This window comes from Pterocles gutturalis, unplaced genomic scaffold (assembly GCF_000699245.1).
Source record: "Pterocles gutturalis isolate BGI_N339 unplaced genomic scaffold, ASM69924v1 scaffold42026, whole genome shotgun sequence".
NCBI classification, from domain to species: domain Eukaryota; kingdom Metazoa; phylum Chordata; class Aves; order Pterocliformes; family Pteroclidae; genus Pterocles; species Pterocles gutturalis.
The window spans coordinates 5,978-30,277 of NW_010107110.1; the positions used below are offsets into that span (position 1 = coordinate 5,978).

General features: G+C 40.9%; 1 protein-coding gene across 1 annotated transcript in view; it reads left to right on the forward strand.

The window, feature by feature from the left end:
• Positions 1-1,544: 1,544 nt before the first annotated feature.
• Positions 1,545-24,300, forward strand: part of STAG1 (stromal antigen 1) — a gene marked incomplete at its 5' end in the record, with an annotated part of 71,487 nt that continues 48,731 nt past the window's right edge. The window contains 7 exons of the mRNA XM_010087987.1: positions 1,545-1,668; positions 10,063-10,161; positions 15,221-15,300; positions 17,608-17,715; positions 19,222-19,336; positions 21,526-21,643; positions 22,741-22,865. Coding sequence (XP_010086289.1) covers positions 1,545-1,668; positions 10,063-10,161; positions 15,221-15,300; positions 17,608-17,715; positions 19,222-19,336; positions 21,526-21,643; positions 22,741-22,865 — 769 coding nt within the window. The remainder of the gene's footprint in view (positions 1,669-10,062; positions 10,162-15,220; positions 15,301-17,607; positions 17,716-19,221; positions 19,337-21,525; positions 21,644-22,740; positions 22,866-24,300) is intronic.

Here is a 24,300-nt window from a genome sequence, read left to right on the forward strand (position 1 = left end):
AGCTTTAAATGTGTGTTTTTCGCTGTTCCATCAGTACAGTCTTCTCCCTATAATTCGAAACTGAATGAGAAAAACAGAGACTTGACTGTAGAAGTGTCCCGTCCAGCCGTGTGTGATACCGCAGGTGATTGTTGTGTTCAGGCAGGAACCATGGTTTTCACCATCCTGTCTGGATCATCCCATACAGTAGGATGGCACCTGCTGGGGTGGACCAGTGTGACGGCTGGAAGGACACAGGCAGTTACAGTATGGATTAGTCATGGTTCTGTTACACTGTTTTGTGTGTATGAACTTCTCAGTAAGTATCTTCAAAGAGTGCATTTTATTTGTATTTTGTAAAATTGAAGACTTTAGCAAAAATGTAGTCTCTCTTATTTTGCGCTTATTCTCTTGCCTAAAGCTTGGAATTTTAATATTTTTTTCCATAAGTTAGATCTCATTTTTGGGCTCTGTTGGTGCTGTTTTAGAATTAGATTGACATTTATTACTTTTCCAAAAAAGATTTATTTATGAAAATACAGAACAAGAGTCTCAATTATAAGCAAGGCCAGGGTTTGTAAAGCACCAGGCATTCCCTTCCTCTGTACAGGGGCTCTTTATGTTCCTCTTTTCTTGCAGCTGAAATTTTGAACTGTGAAGCAGTGCCAGCTGGAGTGGCACAAGCGATTTCTCATAGGAACAGATGTCTCAGAGATGAAATTACTAAAGGGCCAGATGGCCCCAATCCCTTTTCCCGTTGTTTAGCCGTCGTTCGTTATTAGTCAATACACCGTGCTCTCTGTCAGTCAGGCAGGAAAGTGCCAATCAGGTTGAGATCGTTTCCACCCCTGGTCTCTTTAGGTGATCTCTCCAGACAGTTTCCTGCTGCCCCTCCTCAGTAAGCAGCTGATAAGTCAGCCTGATATATGTCTTTGCCTCTTCCATCACTTGCCACAGTGAGAACGTAGACAAAAGCAAAGAAAACTGGAAGAAACCAATGTTGCAATGTAACCATTCTCCTGGGTTTTGTTGTAGTCGCTTTCATGTAGTGCATGAAACAACATCTGTTTCTGTACCAAATTCCATCCTGGCCCGGTGACACGCTCCTTTGATTTAACCAAATAACTTTTTCCGCCTTGCAGTTGTTCTGCATGTCTAGCTGGAGAGAGCGGAGTCTGGTCAGCAAATGCCAGTGACCATGTTTCAGAACTCGTTGTCTAGAGGAGGTTTGGAGCTTGGATTTGTAATTCTGTTTGAAAAGAGGGAGGTAAAAGATGGACTAATAGACTAACAAGCAAAGTGGTGTGAGAATTTTTTGTGATAATAGAAATATCGTATCTGAATGTAGAAATATTGAAGTTATTAGATAGGTCAGTGAGTTCAAGGACATCAGGGAACAGAAAGTTAATGAGATGGCAGTGAGAACAGTGACAGGCCCTACATAGTGAAGTTCATCAAAAGTAAAAGCAAAATATTACAGACAGGGCAACGGGAATGAGAAGTAAATGGTATGTGTCTGTCATCTGGTTAATACTTTTCCTTCTATTTTCTTTTTTCCTTATTAGTGATGCTATTGCTGAGATTAGAGCTGTCTGTATTGAAGAAATTGGTGTCTGGATGAAAATGTACAGTGATGCCTTCCTGAACGATAGTTATTTAAAATATGTTGGTTGGACACTACATGACAGGGTAAGTATTGTGCATGACTGTACACAGCAGAGTGCACTGCAGAGAGCTGCTGTTATACTGCCCGAGATATGTTTAGTCTGTCACCTTTGATTTATAAAGAGATTGTTCTTTTTTCTCGCCTGTTATTTATCTGTCAGCCAGCTTATTTCAAGGCATTCACTTAAATCAGAATACAGTAGTCCCACAGTGTGTGCTTGGTTCTTGTGCTTTTTGTGTTTTCAGGCTCCATTAGAATATTTTAATAGAAATGTTTCCATGGTCCTTTTCTTCTGATCACAAGAGAAGGAGAAGCCTCCGCAAATCACCCCTGAGAAACCTTGCATCTGAAGCAGAATGGAAAAGAGATTTCTAGATATGTCTTCCATTTACATTGTCTAATAGTTAGGGAAAAGAGAACATCTCTGGTTCCCCAACAGACGTCACTGGCTCCACAGCCAGTGGAATTCTCATCAGTTTATTTTCCCTTCGGGGATCTCTTCAAGGTTCTCTTTAGCTTTTTCTTCAAAAAAATGTTGAAACACCAGGTGGAAGCAAAAAGATTTCTATCCGCAGGTTCTTTCCTATCTCACCACAGTTCTTGGTACTGCTGATACCCACAAGGTGCCTCTGCTTGGTGGCAGCAGGCCTAAGTACCGCCCAGTTCCTATCTGTACCAGAACAGGACTTTGCACTTGTGAAGGTACGCATTTTTTGTGCACCAGGCAGCAACTGGGACTAGCAGTCTTCCCACCCTTGCCAAAACCACTGGAAACACTTGTTTTTCTCAGAACTGTTTTGGTAACAGTATCTAAGGAAAAGAGATGAGACCTACCTGTACTGCTGAATTAATGCAGTTTAATTAATTTGATAATGCTTGTTAAATGCCAGCATCCTGATTCAGACCATTTTTTTCTCCCAGCACTGCTGGAAAAATTTCGTTCTGATGACTTGCATAACTGGTGGTTAACAGCTGATTCTTTAAAAAGATTATTTCTTCATGAACTTCGGACAGCATATTAACATTTAGGCTATGACTCGGTCACTCTTTTGCTTGAAGCCTGAAGAAGATCAGTTAGAAAGATGTTAGCTTTTGCTAATGAAAGAAGTTAGCTGCTGCTGGTTCTTGTGCCTTAGCTATCGCTGACGAGGATCTACATCTTAGCTTGATTTGGACCAGCAATTTACTTGGTAAGAGTATCCTGTGCGTTAGAGACTAGATGTATGATATCTTTCCTCTCTAAACCTGTAATTCTCAAACTTTTCCTTTACAAACTTGCCCCAAACTTGTTGCATTACATCTCATTGTTACAAAACTTGGTTAGGAGGAAAATCCTGCTCACGGCTACAATCAGCCGTGCCCACTGTTTGCTCTAGAGACACTGCTCCTCCTGTCATTGCAGCTTGGACAGGGAAGCGTGGCCGTCACCTTGCTCTGAAGGGCAGTACCGCGTACCTCCTTGTTAACGTCGGTGTGCCTCACTGCTAGCTGGAGAGCACATCAGTGGGGAGGTCAGCTCGGGTTGGAGGATGAGGATTTGGGATGTGGTGGAGGGCTTTGTTTCATTAGGGTTTAATTACAAATAATTGTGTTGGATTTTTTGAAGCACATTCTAATCCTAGCAGAACTTTTCCACGAAGTAGCACTTCCAGTGGCAGAGTAGAGTCTCGCAGTGCAGCTCTCAGTCCCCTTCTAGTAGCTGTGAAGTCCAGCCACTTCTCACATAGCTCCCTTTAACCAGCTGTGAAATCCAGACATTCCTCACGGCCCTCTCTGGCTGGTGTCAGCTTCTCACACTGTTATCTGTCACTTCCAGCAATTTCTCCTGTCGTGTCCAGTAGTTTCACACATCCTCTTCAGTTGGCTTAGCCTCAGGCCAGCATCTAGTCATCTGCCTGTAGCTTAACATATATTTTTACCTCAGCTTTTTAAAAATTAATATGTTCTTTCATATCAGACAAATTCTATATTACAGTGTTATGGTAAAAAAAAAAAAATGGTTTTCCATCTGGGCCAGACACAGAAGAGTTCTGTCAGGATACTCTCCTGCCTCTGCTTGCTTGGTAATATTTATCAGTGCAGCCTCAGAAGTGCCTCGGGGTTCTCAGTCTTTAAACCTCTAGCTGATCTGCTTAATATCCTGATACATGTGATATGTAATATTTTTATTGATGTTGTGTATGTTTAATGTATAGAGTGAGATAGATCAGGTAGCATGGGGAAGAGTCAGAGGCAGGTGGGCCACGTCTCAGAGGATGGAAAGGAAGAGGACAGAGAGAATGAGACATTTGGGGAGGCACAGAAAGAAGGAGGAGGGAAGTGCAATGGGAAGAATATATTCAAAAAAGATGGAATGAGAACCAATTAAAAATGCAAACCCTGCAAAAGTACGAGATCCTGTAACAGTGTGGTTTTCATTGCCGCCACCTGAAAAACTTGCCTCACAGTACCCAAGTTTACTTTGCATTGCTCAGGAGATAATTTTTGCTATGATCAGTACTTAAAACACTGAAAAAATGAAGGCTGAGGCAATAGTCATAAGGTATTTCCATTTCGTATGAAGAGAAGTCACCCCAAAATGATTAACTTCTGTGGAAGCTTACTACTACAGAAAAGAGAGGAGGCAGCAGTGCAGGACATTCGTGAGCAGTTTCATATTCTGCTTCAGAAAGCATACGAATTAACCGCAGGGAGGACACAGTTCTTATACTTCCTTGTAGTAACTCAGTGTAATCTTCAGAGGTAGGATACAGAAGTTTAGTTCCTGAATTTGGGAAATCTGGATATGTCGCATGTTAAGCCTGTAAATCTTTCCCAGATTTCAGATGAATGTCTGTAGGGCTTTATGTTTTTTATAAATTGCTTTCTCATTTGAATAAGAGTTTCTAGTTTTGCCTTTCTCTCCTTTTAAGCTGCTTTTTCATTCCTGCAGATCTGGGAGCATAAATTACAAATATATAAAAACATAATTTAATTGCATAAAAGTCTCTCTTTAAAAAAAAAGTGCTAAATCAGACTGTCCAGTTTTAATTTTCACCTGCCTCACTGATGTGTGGAACTGTTTTGAAACCCTAATTGTGTCTCTAGATACTTAGACAATCGTGATTCTTAAACCAGTTCCTAACACATAAGTAGGTGTCTTTTCGTTCTTTGCGTGCCTCTGCTTTACTGATTCTCTATTTCTGCGAAAGGAATGAACCCAGGGTCCTCTGGAACAGATGCTATTTGAATACTTCATTGTGATGGCATCCTAACTTAAAAGGATGAAAAAATAGCACTTCTTTTTGTTAAGATTGTATAGAAACTGAAATTGCAGTTTTCCCAAACTTCTGAATGTTTAACCTGATAGAATCTCCTTGGTACCTAATTTCCTTGGGTTTGGGAAAGCTTGAGAAAATAAAAAAGTGCATCAGATGATACAGTATCTTCATAAATAGCATGGAGTGGGCACGTGCAGACAGACCACAACTGCTGCCCCTGCCAGGAACGCTCCTGCCACAGGTACTGATGTGCTGCAGGACATTTTCATCTCTTTCTCTCTGGCGGTGTCACTGTTTCTGTCATTAGGCAGCAGATTACCTCAAAATCCACTATTCTAGAGCATCAAAACGCAGCACAGTATATCACAGTCATCCCATAAACTGTGAGATTGAAGATACCCGGTAATTTAGGTTATTTTTCTACACAAGAGGGGGAAAAAAAAACCAAAACAGTGCAGTCTGCAGAAGTAGAATCATAGTATCATAGAAACACAGGATGGTTTGGGTTGGAAGGGACCTTAAAGCCCGTCCAGTGCCACCCCTGCCATGGTCAGGGACACCTCCCACTAGCCCAGGTTGCTCAAAGCCTCATCCAGCCTGGCCTCGAAATATGATAGGGCAAAGAGCTGAGCAAATTAATTATCTATTATTAAAACCTCCGAAATTTTTAAAAACCAGCAAAATAGCCTTAGCCACCAAAAAAAGAATTGGAAAACTCCAAAAGAAGAAACATGAGGTGTGAAAAGAGAGGTATGGCTTTGCTGGCTCTCTTGACCACCCACCTACTTAAAATTGTGTTTCTGGGGGCTCAACAAGTCATCATCTCTGTGTGATCCAAGGCTTCGTCTGGTGTGTGAGCTGACACATAGCAGTGCATCCCTAATCGCCATTTCTGGAGCTGTGGTATCCTTGAATGTTCAGAGAAGTCTGGCTCTCACTGAGAGTTGGCAAACTAATGCTCAAAAGTATCAGCTACATGGAACACAAATAAGGATCTAAGCTGGTTTGATGCCAGGCTGTAGATCACTGTGAGACTTACACAAGAGTTGCGGCTTGTTGGTCTGAGTCCTGTGATTAGCATGTAAAAAATATGAAAAGGTTGTGCTTCCATCCGGATGGATTCTTCATCACAGCTCTGCCATGGTAAAGAGGATTTTGGGTAGAGCGTGACTCTCCCAGACAAATGTAGACTACCCCACACTGCTGACATATAAGGTGTATGTGTTGCTTTTTGCTTCATTAGCAGTGGTGACAAGTTTTTTTTTCTCAAAACTCAGAAGTGCCTGGAAGATTATCTCAAGAAAAATAGGGAAAATATGAGAAATGTTTGTCATTAAACAGTGTTGATAAACATTTGATGGTTTTGTTTTATGTTCTGATTTGAAACTGTAAATAAAAGAAAGCATTAACATTTAAGTATTAGTGCGAAGCATTTCTCATATTAATGGAAAATAATTTTATATAATAAAAAAATGTAAATAATTATCTAAACACACTTTGAGAGAAGGGGATTTACAGGAATAATTAGACTGGAGAAGGAGGCATGCATAGAACCGATGAGGGTGTGGATGAATTCAGGGTTCTGCAATAGTCAAGTGTCACAATTACAAATTGGACAAAACCCCAAGTAAGTATATGTTTCTGGAAGATAAACTCAGGAGAATGGAAGCTCTTAGTTGTTAGAATGCTGATAATGCAAATATTTTGTCCATTATTTTCTTGGGAAATGTCAAGGTTTTCCTTTCGGGTGTGTTCTTTGTGGCTGTAAAGCATAGATTTTTGACTACACAAAAATAGCTGGAAAGTGATGCTCATTTTCTTTAACAGAATTAAAGGTACCGCATGGTTGCAAATATTTGCTGCCTTAGGTTTGACTCATGCTCACTGTGAACTTCAGCTCAGAACTGCAGAAAATCTGGCTAAAATCTAGCCTGGGAAATATTCTTTTTTCTTATTCCTTTCCTGCTTAAGGCAGAGGTCACTGTATATCTGCGGTGGTGTTCACAGACAGTCGTGTTTTCTAAAAAAACTCTATACTGTTGGTTACCCCACAGCTTTCTGTGGCAGTTTGAGTGCTTAACTATGCTTGCCACTGAAAAATTCTTCCTCACATAAGCTAAAGAGTCTGCGTTGTAATTTTTATTTATTATTTCTTTTCCTACCCGCTGTCCACATAAAAAGTGACAATTAGTTTTTTCCTTTTCCTTGAAAGCAAACTAATTTTATACGTTACGCTACAAAGATACTTCCAGAAAGTTTTCTTCATTACCTCTTGTGTCCATTCCATACTGTGCCCAGGCCTTCTTTATTTTATCTTCCTTCTGGTTTTTGTATTTCTCTTGTGCTTGTCCTCCTAATTAATTCATTGGTTGAATAAATTAATCTCTTAGTTAAGTAAGTCTCTTCCTGTCCTTGCTCTACACCCCTGTGTTTACAGCTTTCACCCCGACGTAGGTTTCTTATGAATTACCCTAACTTCAGCGTTCCCACCCATTTACTTCATTGCTAGATGGGAAATTTCAGCTGTGTGTCTTTCCTAAATAGTGTTTGGGGTGTTAAAAGCTCATGTTACGTGGATGATTCTTGCAGTTACTCAGGAAGCATGTTGTGTCTGGCATGTCAATGGTCCACGGGACATTTCTGCACCTCCGTTGTGGGCTTCGGTGCCATGTATCCACGTACACCTTCAGTTCTGCCTTTCCTAGGTTCTTGTCCAGGTCATTGCTCTTTATCCTTCCTGGGGGGTCCCTGTCTCTAATCCCCGCTGGCTCTATTTTAAAACCTTCTTAACAGGATTAGCAAGCTGCCGTGCAGCTCTTCTTCCCTCTCTGAAGAGATGAACTCCATCCTTGACCAACAGTTTAGAAACCAGCCCTTTGTGCTATCAGAGAAGAACCTCCCGCTGTCGTTCATCTGCCAAGAAAGGCAGTCGTTTCTGGGGATTGCCTCGGCATCTCCTGGGCCTTTGTTCACAGCCGGAGGGACCAGGTCTAACACAACCGTTCTCTCTTCCTCACCTGCTCCTGCAGTCACTTGCCTTCTGCCTGGGATGTGGTGAGCAGCAGGAGGATGTTGCCTGGTCCAGTACACTTTTGTTAGCACCTGCCTTCAGCAGTCTGGCTGCCATGCAAGTACCGAATGTTCATGGGGGTGCTTCCTCCCTGCCTTGCTTGGTTTGCTCACTGGAGATTATAGACCCTCAGTATCAGTCCTGAGCCCTGGGACCATTGATCCGTGGTGCCCAGTGAAGTCAGGAGGGCTATGGACTCCACAGGAGTACAGACCTTACCTGCACGGGTCACAAGTCTCGTTGCTGTTGGCACCGAGTATTTTTCTGTGCCTGACCCATTTAGAGTTCTGCGTTTTGGGACTACAGCACTGGCTGAATAGCCAGCCACCTGCTCACACGTGGGACTGTAGCTAAACTGGCTGCTTCACTGTCGCTCCATAGCGTTCATCACGGACCAGAACCCATCCTGATCCTCTGCAGCTAAGTGAGCTAAGGCTGTAAGAGCCTTACGTCCTCTTCTAATGATTAGTCCCAACTCCCTCCAGTGACGCTGGCCCTTGAGTGCCACACCGCAGAGGAAGCACCGTTTCTGGTACTGCAGCAGAGGCGCCACTAAAAGAATGACAAGCAGCATTCCTCTGTGCTTATTTAGCAGTTGATCGCATCCGTATAGACCTTTTCTTCAAGAAGGCTCTTTCCTGTACCTTGAAAGATCTTCTGATAGATCCTCTAAACATAACTTTCGTCTCACTGACTTCATCCGCAGTGGTAGTCAAAAAGATCCCTAGAAGAAAGCGTGAGTGCTCAGAGGCTCCTCGCAGATATAAAGAGATGATCTCTCAGGAACAACAGTGCTTCAAGGAAAAGTTCTTCTGAAAATCCTCCTTTCAACTTCTGTCCTTCTTGTCTTTTATTTCAATTTTTGGGATAGATGGGAAGTAGGACAGATACTTAAAAGTAAGGATTTTTAGCTTCTGGTTTTATGTCAGTCTCTGAATGTTCTTTCAGTTTTCAGTTTGAGCAGTTTTTTAAATAGAGACTTCATTATAATATAATAGTCAGGCTCAGGAGTGAAGCCCTCTGGGTATGGAGTTTTATTTACAAAAGTCAATAACTTGTGTTAGTTCTTGAGCAGCTTGGGGCCTTAGACTTGGTAGTGTACTCACATTCATAAAGGTAAGTTCACGCTGCAGTGAACTCTACAGATTATATTTGAGCAGATGTGTGTTTATAACCTTTTTGCAATCTACAAATGTTTCTCAACAAGGATCCATCGTTTGCCAGGACGATGCAGTTGAGCTGCTGCACGTTTGCAGCCAGCCAGATGATGTGCCTGTGCCCAGAGGACCCAGCCCTTCTCTTTATTGTCACTGTTTCTGTAGGTGACAAACCTTGGTCCATAGGCACTGTCTCCTGACGCCCACGTTTCCTGCCTGCAGCTCACCAGGTCGAAGCAAGCCCATCTAAAGAGCTCCTGCCACTAGAACACCTCAGACAGACAGACAGACACGAGCTGCTCTTTTTCCCCAGGGCTCCTGAGGCTGTGGCTTGGTAGTGTTCTTGTGGCAGCGGTCTGCTCTGCGCTGGCCTTTCGCGTCCTGCAGCCTGTGCCTGTCCTGTCATGAGAGATGGGCTGTAGAAGATTGCAGAATAGTAAATCCAGTGCTCTGTCTCTGGGAAAAGGAAAGACAACGCTCGGAGATGGCCGAGTTGCTCGAGTGGGCTCAGTGGCGTTGAACACTTGTGCGTTGATTGTACACACCGATGCCAGGCAGGAGTTACCTTTCCTGACAATAAATAGCCACACTGTCTTTTCACCGGCCACCTTGAGGTCTTACGTCTTGATTTTGTATTTACTTGCTACATTTTTTTATCTTTTTGTGGAGTTACTTGAAAGGGAAACAGTAACAGACATGTAACTGATGGTACATTAAATTCTTTCTATATGCAAATAGGGGGAAATTGAACGTTGTTTGTAGCAGCTGCATGTGGTTTTTGGTTTTTAGCTGAACTGCAAATTGGCTTTGGTAACTCATTTGCGTAAAATTTTAAATGTACATTAAGCAAGTTACAATATGATACTGTTTAATATTCACGTGCATTTGATCAGGGTATTATATCGGCTAATCTTAGTGTGTTTTATTTAGCAAGGTGAAGTGAGGTTGAAGTGTTTGAAAGCTCTTCAGAGTCTGTATACCAACAGAGAGTTATTTCCAAAACTGGAGCTGTTCACTAATAGATTCAAGGTAAGAGGAAATACAGTTTTTGGAAGGAGTATAGAAAATAAAAGTATCATCTGTCTCATCCTGTTGCCGTCTTTGAGTCATGTATATTCAATGCAAAAATAAACTCATTTGTTTGTGACAAGGCTTGTAACTGCAATAGTAAAACTGTAGTACTTAATGCTGACATTGAGCCAAATTCATTTTACAGTGTTTATCTTGTAAGATTTGTCGGGCTTGGCCAGGATTATTATTTATCTGTTTGCATTATTGATAGTTTATACATTGTCACTATTCAATCTGCTTGTGCTTGTTTAATTTTGGATTTATTGAGTTTTAAGGACATGTGCTGGGTGTTTCACACAGTCTAAAATACGTCTGAAAGTAACAGCCTGTAACAAAAGATTGTTCGTAAGACAGCTTTTTAGCTGAATACGTGCTTCTGTTTGGAGGAAGAGGTAATTTGATCTGCACTGCAATATTCTACATGGTGAAATCCCTTGCTTTTCAGATTGCCCTCTTCAGGAGATAAGTACTGGAGGAGTGTTTAATGGGTTTTTTTACTAGCACAAACACACTGACTTTTTGCTTAATATCTTGATGGGAATGTGGCTGTTAATTCCCTTCATGGCATGACTGCTTTATTTCACAAGCAAAGTATCTGGAGAGATGAGTGTAGCAATACTGTCATTGCTGCTGGCTGGGATTCTCTGCGAAGAAAGCTTTCAGGCACCGTCACCACGCTGGCTGGCACCTTTTACCATCGCCTTTGTGTCCTGGAGAACACAGAGCTGCGGTAAAGGCTGCCTCACAAGGAAAAGCTGATTTCATTTATTTTCATTGAAATCATTATTATAATGTTGATGAAAAATTCTGTTTAGAAAAGCAGTGGAGATGACTGATTTATTTTCATTTAAATAATGATTATAATGCTGATGAAAATTTCTGTTTATAAAAATGGAATTTAAATACTCATAAATGCATGAGACTTAAAAACTTCTCACTGTAGCTTCTATACTTCACTGTCATTGTCTGTCACTGCAGTTAATAGTACCTCCTCCAGTTTGACCTAGGGAAGCACAAAATACAGAAAACTTGTCTTATCTTCCCTGTATGTAAACAATTCATAAAAACATAATGGTATTCCTCCTTTTACCACATCCACTTGAGAAGCAGAAGGAAGATACCTAAACTGTAATAAAGTCGAGGTATTAAGGAAGGCTTTTTGTTCAAAATATAGTTATAGAATTGAACACTCTTTATTAATAATCTTCTTCATTTGAGATTTTTAAGGGCAGATTAAATAAATATCTGTCAGGAATGAGCTAGGTATAGTTGACTTTAAAGCAGGAGATGAAACTAAATCATTTAATCAGATCACTTCAGGGCCTATATTCTTCTGATTTTATAAAATCAGTTTCTGGGACTATTGCCGTAAAGACAAACTTTCCTCTTACAGAAGGGTGCCTGACAGACAGGTTCAGACCTCAGACTGCTTCTGTCATGCCTCCGTAAGTCTGGTTTGCTTATCATCTCAGGTCAAGCAGAAATACCAGTTAACTCTCCAGAAAAATGAACGCTCCACCTCTCCTGCTTTTCTTTTCCATCTGTGCAGACTTACAGATTTGTTTATATTTGCTCCTTCTGTAATTCGATTTATTTTGAAACAGGTCACTAAAACTCTGATGGTCTCTGTACTGGAAAACATGCTGGTTGCTTCTCTCTTAGCCTCCTGTAATTTGTAAGAGAAAAAGCCGCTTTGAGTCTGAACCTGTCCCACCTACCAGCACAACTTCTCCAGGCAATTGGAGGCACTTTGAGAAGAAGTTACTCAGTGATGTACTTCAACAAACTACAGTAACATGAAAACACTAAATACTTCCTTCTGGCTCTTTTCACAGTATAGACAGTTTTCTTTGTTAGAAAGCAGGTTAGCCTGTGCATTGTTGCTCCTTTTAGAACGGCACAAGGAATTTTCCTTTCTGTCAAAAAGATTCAGAGGAAAGGCAACCCTGTTAGCAATCCTCGTCTTCCTTCTCTTCCATCAAAGCTGGTTTTCTCCAGAAATCTGTATCATTATGAAGTAAATTAGAGGAAAGGTGAGTTCAAAGTCTGTGTGAGCCTAGAGAACAGATGTGTTGCACATGATGAATTACCAGTTTCAGTTTGCAGCCACATCAAGAGAACAAAAAGCTGGTGCTGCCCAGGCACAGGGATTTATAGCTGTGCTGACAGGGATGCAGCCTTTGGCACCAGGAGGGAGCAAAGTTCCAAATTAATGCCTTCTGAATGTGTGATACATTACTGAAATGTCTTGCCACCACAAACTCCACCACCACTCTCTGAAAAATAATTGACTGAAATGCTGTTCTGGCTTCCATGGCTGCTTATTTATATATCCTCATCAGGCTTTAATCGACCTGCGCAGTTCAGCTGGAACTCAGCTCAATCCATTCAAACTGTCAAGAGAAATCTCTCTAGAGATCTTCTAGCTGTTCAAAGTGGAAATTAATTTGATCCAGAGTGACTTTTACTGGGGTGTTAATATTTCACCGCCTTCCAGATAGCTGTGACAAGGATCTGATATGTCACTTCTCCGACCAGAAGATGTGTGTTATTTCCAGCATTTTTTTGTGTTCTAGGAGTAGGTGATATGCTAGAAAATAAGTTTTGTCCATCAAAAAAAAAAAATCGTCCATCAAAAAGACTTTTGTTTTCCATCAGGAAGTCCTGTCTGATGCAAACATTAACTGAAGCCATACAGGAGATGTGAGTTAGCTCTTCTGCAGTCGGTGCCAGAGTCAGGACACCAGCAGATTCCTGTCCCTCATCCCTGACCCTTCGCAGGAAAGCACTGTCTCCCCAAGCCTGCGAGGCAAAAGGAGATGATTTGCTCTTAAAACACAGCCTCATACATAATTGCAAACTGATCTTCACAGTGAAAATTAATTGTTCAGGTTATAGATAGAACAGACCTGCGTCCTGTTCTACTACTGTACAGTGCTACAGGAAACCTCTCTCAAGGTGGATGGAGCAGCTGGGGTTTGTAACGTAGTGAACCACGGAAGTTACACCTTCCAGGGGCATGAGGTGTTCAGGGCTCATTTTCAAGGACCTTGATGCCTGGCTGGCAGGTCCTTCACACAGAGGTGCTGGCAGAAAATAAGAAATGACACGTCCACCCTGTTTATTTTAAGCCTGTTGTTTCTGGGAAAAAATTGAGAGGAGAGAACAGTCTTTTTTGGGTAAGAAAGCATTGTCACATCAGTTGGTTTCAGAGCCCCAAAGGACTTCAAATTCAGAGAGCACCTCTTGCTCTGGAGGTGGAAGAGAAGATCGCTTCCCTTCCTGGCTGTTTTTGGTGATGTAGAAGGAGTGTTATACTTGTGTGCTTACTCCTTCTTGTGCAGTTAGTTACCTCCTGGTGGTATCCTGGATTTTAAGATACACTTCGAGGGACTGTATGAAATTCCACTGAACCTTTTAAGATCAATATCTCTGGCTGTTCTTTCTCTTGATGTTGTTGTTACTAGTTGTTGTTCCTTGGCCAGTACCTTAGGAAAAATTGACAGCATTTTTTTTTTATTTTGTTCATACACAGAATTTCCTGTTTGGAAAGTTATTTCCCTGTTTGAGTCTCTTCATGGACCTCTCACAGTCTCTCAAACCATCTAGATATAACTGTTAAATGCATAAAATTTCCCAGGAACTTAATTGTGATTGATAGAGGTGCGTTCAGTCATAGTGACTCGAAGTATCTCTGCAGGCATGGTTTTGTTGAGATACCCCCAATGCATTCATAGAATCATAGAATGGCCTGAGTTGAAAAGGACCATAGTGATCATCTAGTTTCAACCCCCCGCCATATGCAGGGCCGCCAATCGCTAAACCAGGCTGCTCAGAGCCACATCCAGCCTGGCCTTGAATGCCTCCAGGGATGGGGCATCCATTCACTACATACTGTTCCTGAATTTAATAATGAAATAAGCATCAGTTGCTCGAGACTCACCTTCAGCCTTTAAATGCCTGGAATAGTAGAGAAAAGAGGGTGAACACCTTTATTTGTCCTCATTTGTTCTTGGTGACTTTCATTGTTGTTTCCTCATGTTTCCCTTGTTTCTTTTCCAGTCCCTAACTTCTATTTTTTCACATCCCAACACATCGCATAGTACCTAGTCCTTCCTTGAAGCAGGTCAAGCCAGAGAAAGCAAGTTTTATTTTCAGATGGCCTGATTTCTTTTCATTAACTTGGTCAGTCAAGCAAAGAACATCAAGACATATTGCATTTTTATGGATGGATAGACGTTCTCCCCAGACAGGGAGGACAACATACACTAATCACGTCTGTTTTTGGTAGCCAGTAAGCAAACTGAAACTAAGGAGAAAGAAACCCTTAGGAGACTTCTCATAATGACAGTGTTCTTAGAAGTTATAAAAGCATTATGTTAGATTGGAAAGTGGTATGCTTGTCTCCACTGGAAAGAGTATAGGAACATACAGAGCCAAACATGGAATTTCCCACTTTCCTGTGGAGGTGTCATTCTTGAGATCAGCGTCAAATCTTAAGATGTAGCCAGGTATAAAGGCCACAACTTTTCAGGCAATATGCAGCTGCATATATTCAGGTGTCATTTTCTTCACAGTATTTCCAAAATTGCACACATGCAGCCTTCATTGCTCTAAAATTATTTGTTTTCAGGGGGATGAAGCGGGGCAATTTTTCTGCTATCACCCAACCCAAGTACATTCCTTTTCAGGAAAGAACGGTTAAATAACACCAGTCCAGAGCAGTGCTTCAGCTCCAAACTCTGTTTGCCTGTTTCCTGGAAAACACACGTGGATAATGACTGTTTGTTGAGCACTTGTTCTCATTCCTGTGTACTTGCCTAATTGTTCCGTGGTGCATATAGCCCACAGCTTCCCAAGATGTGCATTAAATGGTTGGATAACATTGAAGGGCTTTCATGTGTCTAGGTGAAAGGTCTTTCTCCCCAAGAGTATTTATTTTGTAATCTATAGAATTCTTTATGTGATAGCTGTTTGCCTGTTTCTGTTTTGTCACTGTAGTAAAATTCCTTTTCAGGATCGCATTGTATCAATGACACTTGATAAAGAATATGATGTTGCTGTGGAAGCTATTCGATTAGTCACGCTAATACTTCAGTGAGTATTTTTCAAAACCAGTATATTCCCTTTGAAAGTTACCCAGGCCAGCAGGATTTCATTGACATCATTTCTTTGCTTGCGTGATGAAGTGAACCTGTTACTTTACACTTCGTATGAAGTTGGACTGACCGTGTAATACTACAGTCATGAAGCTAAAATACAATATTCTATCCCATGGAAATACAGTAGGCAAAATATAAAATGTATTGATGGATTGGGACAATCAGTGCCTCCCTTGCTGTGGAAGAATGCCAGAGGGCATTTATACCTTTTGCCAAGGGCAGAATAATTGTCCTCCCTGAAACAAGTATCTGTGGGTTACATTTGCTAAAAGAACTCTAGCAGTAACTAAGCAAAGATCCAGTGCAGGAGGGGACATGCTTCCAGGTCCCCAGCTGTTTCTTACAGAGATGCAGTGGCTTCCCTGAGGCAGAGATCCAGCTCAAAGATCATCCCACACGCTGACTGTGTGAACCAGCCTGTCCACAGCTCCTGCAGGAGCACTGCTCAGCTTTTATCATATCGTCATTAAAATCTATGTGAAAGAAAATACGTTTTACAAACAGTTGCACAGAATTTCTGCATCGTACTGTATACCCAGTGACTCCACTTTGAAGAACGTTTTTGTATGTGCAGAATTTGGGTGAAATATTAGACTAGCTTTTCCTCTTAGTAAAGAAGTCTGCACTTCATTTCTTTTTCTTTTTTTTTTGGTCACTTTGCTTTACAGATATTAGACTTGTAATATTAGGAAGAAAGGAAATCTCGTATCTACTGTAATATCTTTAAAGCAAATGTAACAAATATGATCACAAATGAGATGTAGAACACATCTATTCCCTACGCTATTAGCAACGTTTGGGAAAACAGTAAGATTTTAGGTCAACAATTATCCAGTGCCCCTTTTTTTTCCTGTCCTGTTTTCTCTTTGGTTGCGTGATGAAAACATCGCTAAATGCGTTTAACGGCAGAAGGATATGGGTTACTGCACAGGGCAGTATTCTGGCAGGTCAGAGCTCCAGAAAAATGTCATGAACAATCACCATGGGGAATGACCAATTCACAGTTATTTGTAGTATGAAGCCAAATGATGTATAGAGTGCTGATACATAAACGTTTCTGATGAATGCTGACTAAACAAGGAGGAAGGTAATATTCCTGTATGCGACAGTGGTGATATTTTGATCTAATTGATGGAATATAAGTGTTCCATGGCTCATAGCATTTTTCAAGAATACTGCTTAAAAATTGAAGTTTTTCAGGGTGTCAGAAAACTCATGTGCAAAATCTACCTTGAGCTCAGAAGCTGCAGAAGCCCCAACTATGTCATTCACCCAAGATAAGGGTAAAAGGAGACTTTTTCCTGTCAATAAGTAATTACAGAATATAAACTTCTCATCAGCTTTCATCCAGTGCATGTGTGTGATCAGATTCGCTGCCGTGATGTTGAAAATGAAATCTAGATCTAGTCAGCACAATAACTCCTGTAAAAGTGACGGACAGGTTATTCCATCAGCATTATTGTAGCTCTAAACGCACCCCATACTTTGGTCCCAAAGTGATCGCGTGTTGATTTGATGGGTGGATGTTCTATGTCCCCACTGTGTGGCGTGATCTGCTTCAGTCTCTGCCGCCCATCCCCAGGGTGTTTCTGTGCCTTCTCCCGCTGCTGAGGCAGTTCTGTCCCCCTGGCCTGGCCCTTTCGGCAGCTGGAAGTGGGGATGTTCCTTCCTCCTCCCCAGGCCAGCAGAGGGGCACGTCCGGCCACGCAGTGCACACGGGCGTGAACAGACCTGACTGGAGGAGGGAGCAGGCCAGGAGGCCGAGGCAGGTTTTCCCTTTTTACTTTAAAAGGTAAAAGCTTTGGAAGCAAACAGACAGTGCTATAGAAGTAAATAAGTTTAAGCAAGCAATTATGTTTTCCTCATGTAACATTCCAGGTTTTTAATTTAATAGTGTTCGCTAAGGAGTGTTTGGCAGGATGTGTGTTGTAGTTAGTGTGATGGTCTAAGTAACCAGGCAGGGCAAGATTTGTAAACAGGGATTACATTGTTTTATCATATTATTTTATATGTATTGATACAACTGGGAGAAGGAAATGAGACAAACTTTCAGTCTTAAAGGCCCTTTAAACATCTCTGTATTTGGAAATGGAACCAAAGATCCTTGAAGTCAGTGTTCAACCGTTTAGGATTTTGTAGGAAAAAAATCAATCTTGTAGCTGTCAAAAGTAAGCCATGGGAGGTGAGGGGGGTGAAATGAAACATTTGTTTTAGTTCAGGTGTTGCTTTCTGACTCTTTCAGTGGAAGCGAAGAAGCTCTGTCGAATGAAGACTGTGAGAATGTTTATCACCTGGTGTATTCGGCACACCGGCCCGTTGCGGTAGCAGCTGGAGAATTCCTTCACAAAAAGTAAGTGTTCAGTTGCCCTGGAATAAGGCCAGATTTGTGAATGCTTCCTGGCAGAGGTAAGATCAAAAGGCAAAGAAGCAATCGAGTGAAATATCCCAATTTAGCAAATCAGCTATTTAATTTAAAACAGAGGCTCATTCCCTTGTTTAAATTCAAGACCTAAGACTTGAAGAAACAGAATTTACATTTTTCTTGCTTTAGAATTCAGATAACTGTTCCTAACTCCTTAAAGGCTGCATAAACCTAAAGTTGGTTTAAATCTTGTAGCTGTTGCTGAATTACTGTTGTGATTATATGTATAGGGCCTGTACGTCCCTGATAGTCTTCCTGATAGGCAGTCATCATTTTTACAAAGCTCTAAAACAGTTTATTTCAAAATTGTGAACTTTAGACCTTTTTTTTATGGAGTAATAATTAAGAAATTTGTTTCTAAACTCACTGACTTCTCCTAAAAATGCATTACACCGTGGTTACATCTTTCACGTACCCACTCTGCCAAAGGAAATGAGCGAGCTCTTCCATGGATGTGAATCATACCGCATCAGTAACTGTGACCAGGACACTGCCACGTCACAGTAGTTAACCTTTTCCTTTTAGTGTTTGCAGCTTTTATTTTTTCCCCTCATGGGTTGGGACATTAGAGTTTAATATATTTATAGAGTATTTATGTCAGAATCCAAGTTATCTAATTTTTTGTGCCAAGATACATGTTAGAAAAAATTATGTAAAAACATGAATACAACGTTTGTGGGTAACTCATCCTTCTCTCTTCAGTGAATTGTAGCAGTGAAATCCGAATACTGCAGTTCACATTTCTAATTTGCTGTGTGACTGTGGTTTCACTGTGGAAGCAAGGAGCAGTTTTCTGACTTCTCAAACAGTCGTTGCTGTAACTGTAACGTGGACACATCTGAGATCTCTTTAAGCAAGCAAGTTTGAGCATTGAGAGTGGTTTGGAATTAGTCGTGGATCCAGAACTCAATGCAGAATGTATAATGAATGCCTGAAAAAAAACCCAGATGATTGACTGGTGCCTTGCTTTATCCTTTGCGCTGGTACTGGTACCTGAGGTTGGTTGTTCAATGGGATGGCAGGTTTGTACTGTATCCCAGTCAGTGTGACCCCGGTGAAGATACAACCTTAGTTCTTGTGGCACTAGTGGAGTAAGTGCTACCACCATTTAAGACTTGATAAGTTAAAAATGCAAAACTATACAAATTATGCAAATATATAAGACTGTGCAAAATCTTTCAATGTAAATATATTTTGGAGAGCTTTTGCCTGGGTGAAACTCTTCCAGCTCTGTGAACTCGAAGACTCTGAAGATAAATTCATCTGTAAAGACAGGCAGAGGTCATGTCATCTTTCCCGTGAAAGAAATAGCTTGAGATACTTTCAGTGTGTTTTATGACCAAATCTACTGTATCAAGAATGAATGCTCATCATACTATTGCAGCAATGAGATTTGTTTTGATGAACACGATAGCTGCTTTTGCTTGTTTTCAGATTGTTCAGCAGACATGATCCCCAAGCTGAAGAGGCTCTAGCAAAGAGGAGGGGGCGAAATAGTCCAAATGGAAACCTTATTAGGATGTTGGTTCTTTTCTTTCTTGAGAGTGAGGTAATAAAATTCATTTTTAACCTTTTCATATTTATTAAAGCCTGGAACGTAAGCAGTGATTTATCAACATACAGTAACAAGTTGTCTTTCTTTTCTTTTTCTTTTTTTTTTTGCCATAATTTCGGAAATACTGTATACCCTTTACCGTGCCCCCCGTTTCCTTGTCCATCAAGCAAATTCAACTCAAATCTTACTCACGGTTTATTTTGCTCTTGCACATCCCCACTGTACTCAGTACTGCACTGCCAGTAGTACTGTGGCTGCCGGGATTCATTGTTACGTAGAAATGTGACTGGTTGTTTTTTAAGATAACTGTGAATACCTTTGGAGTTACTCTTTGTGGAGTAAAATAATTTGAACCAGAAAGGAACAAAAATTACATAATACCTCCAATTATGATCAGAATCATGTAATAATTCAGAGTGGAAAGGACCTGGAGGTCATTAGCTCAAAGCAGAGTCAGCTGTGAGATTGGCTGAGGTTGTTCAGGGCTTTATGCTGCAGCATCCTGAACGTGTCAGAGAATGGAGACAGTGAGCATATATACGATGGCGGGAAGTGTTTGATGAACACAACACGGATGGCATTGTGCCCGTAGTTTATGTCTATGGGGACAGCATATATGGAAAGTTTTGTGGCAGACATTCTGATAGTAATTTAGGTGGTGCTGGTATTGGGGTGGAGGAAAACTTGAGAAGACAACCTATCAGGTACAGGATGCTCTGAGGATAGAGAGGGAAAGGTTTAAAAATGATACATTTGATTTGGTAATGAATAGGTGGCAAAGGGAGGCTGAAGGAAAGGAATGACAGAAAGCAAAAGGAAAGGTATCGCAATCAGGTATTTTAATTGCTGTGAAAGCTTCAACAAAAGACTTGACTGTGAGGATGAAAAGAAACACAGTCAGAGATGCTGAGAAGGAGGGATTACATTTAGGTACAGAGTTAACATTGACATTTTTAGAAAAACCTTGTAAACCTACACGTTAAGTCTGGATGAAATATCACGACCTGTGTGAGCCTTCAGTGTGCTGTCTGAATGTATTTTTAGTTCCAATTTCTTAGAAACTTAGACTGTAGTAGATCATTGTATTTTCTGGGGAAAATACCTTAAATCTGAGTGTGTGTGGCTGGGAGTTACTTAGTGTTAACCTTCTTTATCCTTCTGAGAAGAAAAGAAACTTAACCTTGCTCCCAAAGCCCCAATCAGCAAAGCACCTTCCCATGCATGGGAAGCCATGTACTGCTCCCTGAGATCGCTCCTCTCTCAGGGCCAGCCTTTGCTATCGCTGTTTCTGAGAGCGTTGTTGGAAACTAAGCAGAATATTATGACTCCACTTTTAATAAAGAGTTAGAGAATTGGGAGATTCCATCTGCATAGGACTAGAAGATGTACGCACGGCAATCTGAGAGGGTGAGTTCAGAAGAGAAGGTGAACCTGTGGCAAGCCTCAGGGAGCTCTGTGACACAGGACGTTTTGCCCAAAGCTGTCAGAAGCAGAAGAGTAGATGAACGTACTGAGACCTCCTTCCCTGCGCTCTTAGGTGTTCTCCAGTTAGGGCGTCAGTCCATGTCTGGCAAGCGGATCCCATCTACATATTGTGCTTGTTACCCTTTGGTAATGGTTAAAAAAGACTTCACAAAACAGTGGAAGGCTTGGGATTATTTTTCTCACTTTACAACAATTGTGTTAATTCGCATAAACATTTTTTGCAGTTACCATTAGTGTTAATTGTGGAGCCCCTGAAATCAGTAGGATTTCTGCTACTGTTTTCTGAACATGTAGCAGCATGTATGAAAAATAAAATTCAGAATTAATATATTAAAGCCCTCTCTTAGTCTCATGTCTCACCATGTCTGCATTTTATAATGCAGTAAGAAAGTGAGGAGAGGTAGGTTTACGGCTTCTAGATCAAAACTCCGAGAAAGATTTTTCACAAACAAGCTGCTTTATGGAGAAGAAGCTCAATTTGGTTTTATTCCATTTTCCGTTAAAACATATCCTCATTGTTGTGCAGTTGTATAATTCAGTTGGAAGATCTTCCAGAGTTAGTTTCAAACTGAATTTTCTTTCCAACTAACGTGAGAGTACATGCCCAGGACACTCTCTGTGGCCAAACGATTGTGAAAGCTGGAGAACTGCTGTTTGTACCAGAACACTGTGCTCATGGTTGCTTTGGATTTTTCTAGTTGCATGAACACGCAGCCTACTTGGTGGACAGTTTGTGGGAGAGCTCCCAGGAGCTGCTGAAAGATTGGGAATGTATGACAGAACTGCTCTTGGAGGAGCCAGTCCAAGGAGAAGAAGGTAGTTGTTTAACCTCTGTACTTTATTGATGTTGCACATGTTGATTATCCCTTAAAAAGGTGTTTCACTGCGAGTGACAGAGGTATTGATGTTGTGGTTTGTTTAGAAAGCATATTTGAAGAAGATTTTAGCTTAATCCATTTTTAATGTGTTTCTCTTCAAAGCAGGATTTTTCTACTCTTGTTTTTCATCTTGTGAAGTCTGCTGTACTCTGGCTCCCTTATGTTAAAGGCTCGGACTTCTTCCTGACGGAATGTTTAAATAACTAGTGCATACACAAACAGTTCAATAAATTCAGTAGCTAATTGAATTTTGAATAACCAAGCACTTCATGTGGTGTTAATTAAATACAGAGCTTTTCTAGACAATGTTAAAACCTAATGAATTCTTAAGAGGAATAAAAACAAGGGGATTCTTTCACCAACAGATCTGTGTGTGCACAAGGTAGCCAGGGAGGTTGTGGCGAAGAGTCCCTAACGGTAATGAGGGTCGTTCAAGATCCTTTGTAAGTGTTTGAGATTCTCCTGCTTCAGGGATTTTCAGAGGGGTTAGGTGGCTGAAAAAACAATATACTCTTGCTGCTTCCTAGCACGACGTGCTGGTCATCTCAGTGTTCCAAAATCTGGCCTTTTGGTATCCATCTGCCACAACTGTGGTATTTATATGGTAATGTCCTTAGGAAATTAGGGACTCTGGTTCTCTGGATCTGTATAGCCTAGTGGCGTTTGATCCTGTAGATGTTACCAGAAGCACTTCCCAAAGAACAGAAATACTACTTCATGACGGTGAGAATATTTTATAAGCGAGTGACAGTGAGCAGTCAGTCACTCTGTCCTCCACAACGCTCTTAATTTTGTAGATCTTTGTTACATTCCCCTTCATTCATCCTTTTTCCAGACTGCATTTCTCTGGACTTCTTTCAGTTCTGCCATATCCATTTTGAGATGATGTGAATGGTCATTCAAAGATCAAGGAGGAAAGCCTTGGTTTTATAAATGGGACTAAATGATGTTTTCTACGTTGTTCTTTGTTCCCTGTGTTTTACAACTGCAGGCACAGAATTGTCATCTTTAAGATCTCTTGCAGACACGTCTGAGCTGATGTTCCTTGTTCTCTAAAAAAATCTGACCGGCAGGAGAGCGCTCTGATTGAGCTGATGGTGTGTACCATCAGACAGGCTGCCGAAGCACATCCACCCGTAGGCAGAGGCACTGGCAAGAGAGTAAGTGGTACTCGAAATAGGTGGCTCGGACCTGTGTGTGTTACTACAGTGACATCAAATATTTGTCTACAATGCCACATATTCACACTTCTAAAGTAGATTTTTGTAATCGGTGTTTCCTGTTTCATGTGAATGTTTCTGGAGAAAAATAGTGGAAATTCTGTTTCTGGACATGTTTCGTTTTTTTGTTTGTTTGTTTCATTTTGGGTTTTTCATTGCCAAGTTAAGTAATATAAACTTACAGCATGAAAACACTTTTTAAAAATTACTTTTTAGATGTTCTTTTTATCATACCCCTGGCTTACACTTTCAGTGTACGCACATCTACAGCCCTTAATGTTAAGTGTAGTTTAGAATTGAAAGTGTAGAGCTCAGGAGCAGAACAAGATCACTGATGGACTGCCTTCCATAAAAAGGAATGTGCTGCTAATGTGGATGTAAAATTTGTAGAGAAAGCCAACAGTATCTGCATCCTGAGAGCACTGTAACAGGAGCTGAGAGTTGGTGCGGTTTCCAGGCAGTTTTCAAGGCCTGTCTGGACAAAGCCCTGAGCACCCTGGCCTGACCCCTGAGCTGGCTCTGCTTTGAGCAGGAGCTCAAAGAGAATTATGTCAATTTAATCTCAATTTAAATGTCAATGTAAGAATGTGACATTCTGGCCATATTGCAATCTAGCTGCCTCTTTTCTAGTGACTGGGGATCAGTGGAATTCCGTTCCGAAGGGTGGGCATGCACTCTTAAGCATTTCAGTGGAAGTCACAAGGGGTGATAACAGGCTTTCAGCTGTATTCTCCACAAATACAGCATGCATGTTCCAAAAGGATCTCAGCCTCCCAAATGTATCTTCCTGATTTTTGGTATTCCCCCTCTTACTTAGTTTAGAATAAAATGAAATAAACCCATGTGAACATTTGGTACTTCTGTTAGGTTCTGTTCTGAATAATCATAACTAGTTTATTAAATAAAGCCACAGACTGAATGAAGGTGAAATCTGGAGACAGACGTTGCTTTCATTGTTGCTAAATTAAATGCAGTTACTTAGCTTAATTTTTATGTGCCAAAAGCATGTCCAGAAACAGCATCCCAGGAGAAGCTCCAAGAAACCAACAGTTTAAACATGCTTTATATACTTTAATTTATAAAGCATATGCTAAGGAATTCCTAATTATTAAAAACATTTCAGGGGTGGGGAGGGAATCTACAAAAGCACTACTCAAATTTGAACAAGTATTTATTATCCTGTGTTACCACAACTGTATTGTACGTGCAACTGCACTGTTTTGTTTCTAGCTGCAAACCATTCTAGCAGACAAAGCAACCTTTAAATTTAACAGAGATTTCATGTTTGTATTTTCTGTTTGGAGCACCAAATAATGCCACTGTTAGCTTTCCAGGTATTTTTTCTATCTCAGGAGATGTACAGTTCAGTTCACTT